The following is an 8,930-nucleotide window of genomic DNA, read 5'->3' on the forward strand; positions in this document are numbered from 1 at the left end:
AATTTTATTGGTCTACTGTTACGAGGCAAAATGTTTTTGGCGGCATGAAAAAAAAATGTATTAGCCGCTCCGTATTAAAGGCCGCAGAGTTCAAAGCTGTTCAAAATGTGGGAAAAAAGTAGCGGCTTAAAATCCGGAATCTACGGTAATTGGTTAAATGGCAGTGGCAGCCAAAGTGCTTACTTTTCCTCATGTTTCTGCAGCACCAGGGGAAAACACTAAAAATGGAACATGCTCTTTATAATGATATCACATTTCAAGCAAAATTCTTCAATAAATGTGATATTCACAACATAAAAAGACTATAAAAAGACAAAGTACGGGAATGAGAGTGATGAGCACAGGTGGTGAAATACTGTCTCGCCATTATTTATTGTCCGATCTTTATCTGTCAAAATACATTAAGAATACAAGCTGCAATGCCACATGCAATTACAAATGCAAAAAAAAGGTTTAAATATACCAGATACTCATTATCCATAGCCTGAAGACCTTTACATGCCAATCTGTAGAATTTCCAACACATCAATAAAACTGGTTGACCTGAGTATTATGTGAAATTAACAATCAGATTCTGGATTATTCTACTTCAGTGAATATATGGCTTTAAGATTATACTTTTTTTTTAAAAAAGTACTGTCAGAACAGTTGTCTCATGAATAATTAGACTATTTTATGCAGGATACACTTTTTTTAAGTTAATATCCACAAGTCAAAGACCTACCACTTACTCAAATTATTTACATAGTTCTGAATTTTTAGTTTATTCACTGTAACATACATTCATATATGCAATTAGGATTATTCAGTTTATGATCAGTGGAATTACTCCCACTGAGTCAGAGTAATACAGCACAGGTCCTTCAGCCAATGAGTCTGTGTCAATCAGGGTGCCCAATTTCCTGCAGACATGCCCCTCCATGTATCTGTACCAATCCAAGAAGTTCAAAATTTTAGCCTCCACCACTTCCTCCAGCAGCTTGTTCCATATACTCACTGAAGTAATCACATTCAATTCCCACTCCAACGACCTGATGCAAATAGACAGGCTGCCACTTCAAGCAGAAGCCAACACGTACAATGTTACTTCTGATATAAAGTATTACTTTTAAGATGAGATCTTAAAATACAGCCTCACATCTGATGCAAAAGACATTGCACCATTCCAAGAATAGGAATGTCCCTCAGTTGCCTTTGTCAACACTTACTCCTCAACCAACACCAAAAACAAAGCATCTCTGTGCTATATGTGGGATCCGATTGTACATGAGTTGGCTCATGTTCTACTCAACAGGCTACAAACAGTTCAGCTGTGTAAAATGTTTAGGAATGTCCTGATATTGAAAAAGGGAATAACTGCTTAACTTTGGGAAAAGGACAACATCAAACAGCCATTCACATGAAATTTATTTGAACCATATGTAACCAGACAACAATACTTTATGATCAAGAATACAAATGCCATAGTTCCTTGCTCTAAATAGATTTTTGGCAGCATTAGCAAGCCACTCACTGGCAGTAAGAAATTGTATGGTTTTCTGAAGACCACATGAATTGTTCACATTTCTAATTAAATGTTAATATATAGAACCAAAGAACGCTACAGCACAGTACAAGCCCTTCAGCCCTCCTTGTCGTGCCGATCCATATAATCCTTAAAAAAAAGTACTAAACCCACACTACCCCATAACCCTCCATTTTTCTTTCATCCATGTACCTGTCCAAGAGGCTCTTAAATACCCCTAATGTTTTAGCCTCCACCACCATCCCTGGCAAGTCATTCTAGGCACTCACAAACCTCTGTGTAAAAAAAACTTACCCCGATGTCCCCCCTAAACTTCCCTCCCTTAATTTTGTACATATGCCCTCTGGTGTTTGCTATTGGTGCCCTGGGAAACAGGTACTGACTATCCACCCTATCTATGCCTCTCATAATCTTGTAGACCTCTATCAAGTTCCCTCTCATTCTTCTACGCTCCAAAGAGAAAAGTCCCAGCTCTGCTAACCTTGCTTCATATGACTTGTTCTCCAAACCAGGCAACATTCTGGTATATCTCACCTGCTTCCTTATCCTTCCTATAATGAGGTGACCAGAATTGAACACAATACTCTAAGTGCAGTCTCACCAGAGATTTGTAGAGTTGCAATATATGTATAAGATGTGTGCACATTAAGTGAAGTTGCTTTGTTCAATGTTTATAGCTAAAACAACTGAAAATATTTCTACCTCACAGCTCGAACAGCAAAGCTGTTGCCCATTTTTTTGATGTGCTACATCTCCCTTGCAAATTTCCATTCTGACAGACCTACACCCACCAGTATTGCATACTGCTGTTACGCAGTAACAGACTTGCACCCATTCACTTCTGCATGCCACTGTACTACATAAATTTTACAGTGACAGTACAGTGTACCCGATCTACAGCTGGTTCTGGCTTTAAGCCCAAAGTGGGATCAGGGCAAGAACTAGGTATCACATCACTGGGTCTCATCTCGAGTGGTGAAGTCCTTGTTCCAGCACTAGAAAGGACCCAATCTCAGCTGTAACCAGAGTATAGGTTGGGATGTGGCATATGGATCAAACATTCTACATCACAGTGCTACAGGAAATGTCAATTCACTTTCATTTAGGTAAATGAAAATACTCAATTGTCATTGAGATCATCAGCCACAATCTTCATTGTGGAGATGAGAGCCAATATTGAGATTAACTAGGACCTCCACTAAAATATACAAATTTCAGCACCCATTCTGAATACAGATGTGAAAATTAAAGGATATGAAGTCCTAATATGTGTGATACAGGTTTCCCCTGCTATTCGAAGGTAGAGTGTTCCTATAAAATGGTTCGTAAGCCAGAATGTTGTAAAGTGAAGAAGCAATTACCATTTATTTATATGGGAAAAATCTGTGAGCGTTCACAGACCCAAAAAATAACCTACCAAGTCATGCCAAGTAACACATAAAACCTAAAATAATAGTAACATATAGATAGTAAAAGCAGGAATGATCTGATAAATACACAGCCTATATAAAGTAGAAGTACTTTTCTGCAATTATTACAGCACTGTCCACCGTAGCGAAAATCTCACGCAAGCGCTCATGGCAGGAAAAACTCGGCGCAAGTGCTCTCGGCAGCACTCGCGGCAAAAACACTCAGCGCAAGCGCTCTCGGCAAAAGCACTCTTTCCAGTAACCTTTAAGCTATAAAGCTGCCAAATCATACCAAATAACACATAAAAATACACAGCCTATATAAAGTAGAAATAATGTACGTCCAGTGTAGTTTCACTTACTAGAATCGCGAAGACAGTGAGCACACTGATTACGGCGTGTTAGGCTGAGTCGCCGGAGGTTAGGGTGGTGGGAGACTCGGGTGTCATCTCATCGTCGTCTTTTTCCATCAGGGCAGGCAGGTCAACTTCTTCTATGTCTGCCTGCCTTGATGTCGAAGGTCGAGTTTCATCATCTGCTCTGGTTGATGTGGAAGGCTTGAAAAATGACAGTATGCTTGACTGCTTAGCCTCGTGCATTTTTCTATCATACAGTTCTTTGTAAGCACTCAAACCATTCTGCAAATATGCCCTAAACCTATGTACCCTTTCAAAATTAAAGTCATTTTTCTGCAATCATTACAGCGTTGTCAATCGCAGCGAAAATCTCACACAATTGCTTCATGTTCAGTTCCTGGACGACTTCACTTTTGGGCCGTTCACTACAGCGTTCGGTTTCAATTGTTATCCTTTTTTCCTCATCAGCTCTTCATCTGTCAGTTCTTGGTCATGGGGTGCCAAAACCTCTTCAACATCATCTTCATCAACTTCCACAAACCCTTAGCCAAACTTATTATATCCTTACTTCGTTCACCACGATCAAAACAATTTATTATGTCTAGTTTTACACTAAGTGTAACACCCATACGCGCTCTTTTAGGCTTTTCTGATACTTTACAACTCATCCTGCTAACGGATGCACAAAATAAATTGACATAAAGCACAGATGCTCATAGGCACGTGTTCAAGCAATGCCGACTAGAATGCAGTTCCGGGGGAGGAGGTTGGCTGACGTTTTTCGCGCGCTGCCTTTTTTCATAACAGCGGGGTATCGTAAAGTGAACGTTCGAAAAACGGGAGACACCTGTACATATAAAAAACTGATATACTGTACTTAAACAAGATGGCAGCCTCATTAACCCCACACTATTGCTCATTTCTGTTCTTCATTTTTTCAAGCTGACACCAGTCACAAGCTCCTACCATAAGCCAACTGTCAAATCTATCAGTGAAGCCATCATTCATGATTTTTGTAACCTTAGATTTAATTACATATACACTCGGATGGTTTTCCATCTTCTGTTCACAAATGGTAACTCTCTATATTATCTGCTACCCATATCACATTAACTAATACCCATTCATTGGTTCTTTGTCATGCCACATTAAACATAAAATTCCCACCCTTTGTGCCATCTTTTCTCACCTCCCCAACATATGTTTACTGTGACATTTTTCCCCATCATCGCACAACTGTCTTTTCAACAGTCCACTATTGACTTTTTCCCTCAACTACTCATCTCACCTTATAGGCTTCTTAGAAAACTTCTCTGGCTAACCCCTTGCAACACCAGCTCTTTGTCAAGGCATTGTTTCATTACACTTCTGCCAGCAAAATTTTAAGTACAGCCTGATCCCTTCCCAGCAAGACATACCCTTCTCCTCATACCTTCTTTAAAACATATGGACCCTTCTTTCCTGAAACAAAATATGCAACTACTAAAAGGAAACAAATAACAGGAAGGATATGCTTGAAAAGGCAAAAATGCTATCTTACAATAATATTGATTCTATAACATACACATTTTAAAAGTAGTTTCCACTCTGAGTAGTGCAGTGGAAGATTCATTTAGAGAAATACTCAGGATAATTGAAACAGCTTTCACAAGTACTTAAGTTCTTGGTAAATTGCCTAGAGTTCAAGTCAGAGGGTGAACTGTCTTACTAATTCAGGAAGGTTATAGGAAGCAAAACAAATAGGTTGTAATGCCCTTCAAGCATGGGTACTGTTACGGCCACAAGGCATATTGATGCTGAGTTCGTTCAAAGGTTGGTTTCAATGCAAGTTGGAGATTGGAATTTGCAATATGGAATGATTAATTAATAGTGTAGGGTACTACTGGTATTCTCTACACCAAAAGGGTTTTTCTTTCTTCTTTGCACAATGACAGCAATTTTTTCCTCTACAGTTTAATAAGAAGTTCTTCACAGGCTACAACAAAAGTGCAACACAATATTCTGTGTTATTGATATTTCATTCCATATGGTCAAAAACAAGGATAAGCTGTGCAGATCATGTACCAAACCCACATCCAGCATTATTCAGGTGCCTTGCCGTTAGGCTTGGGCGATCATGTCTCTCCATCCATCACAGTCCCTGACCCTCCAAACTGTAGTTGTTGCCTCCCATTTCTAACCATGATGTTAATCCATCTATCATTTTGTCTGCCACTGCTTCTTTTTCCTTCCACCTTTCCAGTTGTAACTAAATGTTCTAATGTCTCTCTGCATGATATGTCCAAAGAATTTTGATTGTTGCTTTTTGATTTTTTTTAAGTAACGTACGTTTTGTTTTTGTTCCCTGTAGAACTTCTTTGTTGGTTATCCTGTCTGTACATGATATGCATAGCATTCTTCTGAGGAACCACATCTCTGCTGCATTGATTCTTTTCTCCATTGCATTCGTGATAGTCCATGACTCGCAGCCATACATCAATATAGGAAGAATGTAGCAGCTGAGAGCTCTAAGGTGGATGTCAATTGTTATTTTCTTGTTTGTTAGGATACTACTTAGATTTAAATCTGCAGCAGTTGTGAGTCAATTTAATACAATAACTTAATGCTTAGATATCCAGGTGAATAATAACTGATAACACAAGAAATTCTGGAGATGCTGGAAATCCAAAGCAACACAAAATGTTAGAGAAACTAAGCAGGTCAGACAGCATTTGTGGAAATGAATAAACAGTCGACTTTTCAGGATGAGACCCTTTAGCAGGACTGAGAAGGGGAAAATGCCAGAAATAATAATTGGTAAATGGTTTACTGTTAGTTTATAATAATTGATACAATTGGTTTACTGCTGGTTTATAATGATGGTTCACTGTACCAAGGTAAACAGTAACAGAGTGCAGAATAAAGTGCTAGTTCAAGGTAAACAACAATGAGCAACACCATAAGGCAGTTGTGGTCAACAGTCCATCTTAATGTACTAGGGAATCATTCAATATACATAATAGCAGGATAGAAGCTGTTGAGTGCTAACAATCCTCACTGCACAGTAGTCTAGTGAGACAAGAAGCAAACTATAGATCCTAGAGTTGTTTCAAAAGCTCAAAAAAATGAACAGAGCAGCAGAGTATGAGTATTCAGAACCAATTAGTCTATGCCTTACAGAGCTTTCCCACAATTCCAATATTCCCTTCATGCTGGTTTCCCTTGTGGATATTTTTTTTACTGAGAAAAATGTTTATTTTAACAAACAATATCTAGGAGGAAGTAAAAACAGTTTCCCACGAGAGGGTTTGGGCAATTTCTGACACCAAGGACAAAGTTCAAGCTTTTCCCTTACCCTATCTTGATCTATTAAATTAATCTGAGACACTTGGAATTCTTTTTACAAACAGTTAAGAGTTTTTCACATAATTGCTTCACTTGCTTTGCCCTGAAAGAGTTGACATGAAGAGCAGGAAGATAACTTTACTTCTATAACTACACAAAGGTTAACTATAAATTTAGAGCTCTAACATTAAATACTCCAAAATACAAATGGATGCAGTAATACTAAAAGCACCAATAAAATATTCCAGAAGGCAAACGTTTAAAATGACATCAAAATTGGTATAGCATTATTATTTCTTGTGAAGGCACCATCCCAAGCAAACAAATCATTCTGATAATTTTAAGATGAGCCAATGTCATGGTGAATACACAATACCTCATCACCATCCCTGTTCCTTGCAAACCCCAACACAGATACCTCAACCATAACTAGTTTTCCCGAATACACATCTTTCACCAGCCCCCAACCTCGTCAGTACAGCTTCCCAATCCCAGCAGTGTAGCCCCCCCCCCCCCCCCCCCCCACACACACCGCATCCCAGTGAAGACTCTTCTACACAGCAAGAGTGTGTGCCAGGGAAGACACTCCTACACTAGAGAACCCCACCACCACCACCACACACACACACCATGCGCCAGTGAAGACACCCCTACAATGCGAACACTCTCCCTCCACACCGTGAGAGCGCGCAGTGTAGCCCCCCCATACATAACACTAGTGCGCGTGAAGGTGCACGAGTTACCCCCCCCCCCCCCACTACGCGTAGGTACATCACCCTACGCCACGAGAGCGCGCGAAGGGACAGCCCCCTCCCTCGCCGCGAGAGCACGCGAAGGTGCAGCCCCACTACACTGGTCAATGCCGTCCCCCGCCCGGCCTCTTCCTCCCCAATCCCTGGGCTCAGTGTCTATTCGCCTCCTGCAAACAAAGAGCTGCGACAGAATCCCCCGCAGTTCGCTACCTGGCCCTTCGGCTCCCTCATCTCCATGGCGGTGGTGCGAGAGAGGCTGAGCCGAACCGGATTGTCCCCGGAGCCAAGGCCGAAATTCAGACAGCATCTGAACACCAACCGCACCACCCAGCTTCCACTGAGCTCGCCCAGCCGCGCAAGCGCACTACCGGCCGTCGAATCGGCGGGGAGGCAGTGCGCTTGCGCACTGTCAGAGACGGTGAGGACGTTTGCGGAGGACTTCCTGATGCAGTATTTTCTTTCACAAATATCCCAAAGTGTTTACGGACAGTGCAATACTGGTTAAGCATCCCTTTCGGTCGTGAACAGTTTACTTTCATTGCGGTTCTGTAGTGGCTGAGGAACTCCGCAGACTCTGCCACAAACGTGAAGACAAATAGAGACCGCATATGCTGGAATCCGGAACAAAATGTAAAGGTGCTCAACTGGTCATACAGCATCTGTAGAGTGAAACCTGCATCTGGACTGAGGGGTAAAGGAAAGTAAATCAGTATAAGTGGGAGTAGTGGACACACAACCCACTGGTGTGAGCATCCTGTTTTCCAATCCTACGTAACCAAGACTCTGGAGTTCTTGTCTGCTGAGTTCCTCCAGCATTTTGTGTCCGTAACCAAGACTCCTGGTGCTTGACTCCCAAACACATTCACCACCAGTTCACGAGTTGTTCTGTAAGTTTTGTTCATCCTTCTCCATTCACCAGGTTCTTTCTGACCATCAGCCCTCTTCCCCATCTCGTTCTTCCTATCAGGACCAGTCTCTCTCAGCTACCTTCCGCACCTGCTTCCATCCGCTTATCGGTGCCTCCTCATTTGGTTACATCCATCATCTAACGGCCTTTATCCTACCCCTCTATGTTGTATACTGACAATTCTTCATCTTCCCTCACAGTCCTGACGCAGAGGCTCGATGCAAAACATGGACTTGCATCTTGTGCCTCATCAAATGAATCAGAATCAGGTTTATTATCAGTGAAATGTGGCGTGAAATTTGTTAACTTAGCAGCAGCAGTTCCATACATTACATAATCTAGCAGAGAGAAAATAATAATAAAATAAAATATAATAACAAATAAACAAGTAAATCAATCATGTATATTGAAACCAGAAGTACTGTATATTAAAAAAAAGTGAGGTGGTGTCCAAAGCTTCAAAGTCTATTCAGGAATCGGATGGCAGAGGGGAAGAAGCTGTTCTTGAATAGCTGAGTGTGTACCTTCAGGCTTCTGTACCTCCGACTTGATGGTAACAGTGAGAAAAGGGCATGCCCTGGGTGCTGGAAGTCTTTAATAATGGACACTGCCTTTCTGAGACACTGCTTCCTAAAGATGTCCTGGGTGCTTTGTAGG

The 8,930-nt window shown here is 41.2% G+C and overlaps 1 protein-coding gene across 1 annotated transcript in view; it reads right to left on the reverse strand.

Annotated features, from left to right (window-relative positions):
- The window catches only part of LOC140714945 (transmembrane protein 94-like), a 113,494-nt gene extending 105,765 nt beyond the window's left edge, over nucleotides 1-7,729 (reverse strand). Inside the window, exon 1 of the mRNA XM_073026635.1 lies at nucleotides 7,577-7,729. Coding sequence (XP_072882736.1) covers nucleotides 7,577-7,603 — 27 coding nt within the window. The 5' untranslated portion in view covers nucleotides 7,604-7,729. The remainder of the gene's footprint in view (nucleotides 1-7,576) is intronic.
- Between the last annotated feature and the right edge of the window lie 1,201 nt (nucleotides 7,730-8,930).

The sequence above is a fragment of the Hemitrygon akajei genome, chromosome 22 (assembly GCF_048418815.1).
Source record: "Hemitrygon akajei chromosome 22, sHemAka1.3, whole genome shotgun sequence".
Classification (NCBI taxonomy): Eukaryota; Metazoa; Chordata; class Chondrichthyes; order Myliobatiformes; family Dasyatidae; genus Hemitrygon; species Hemitrygon akajei.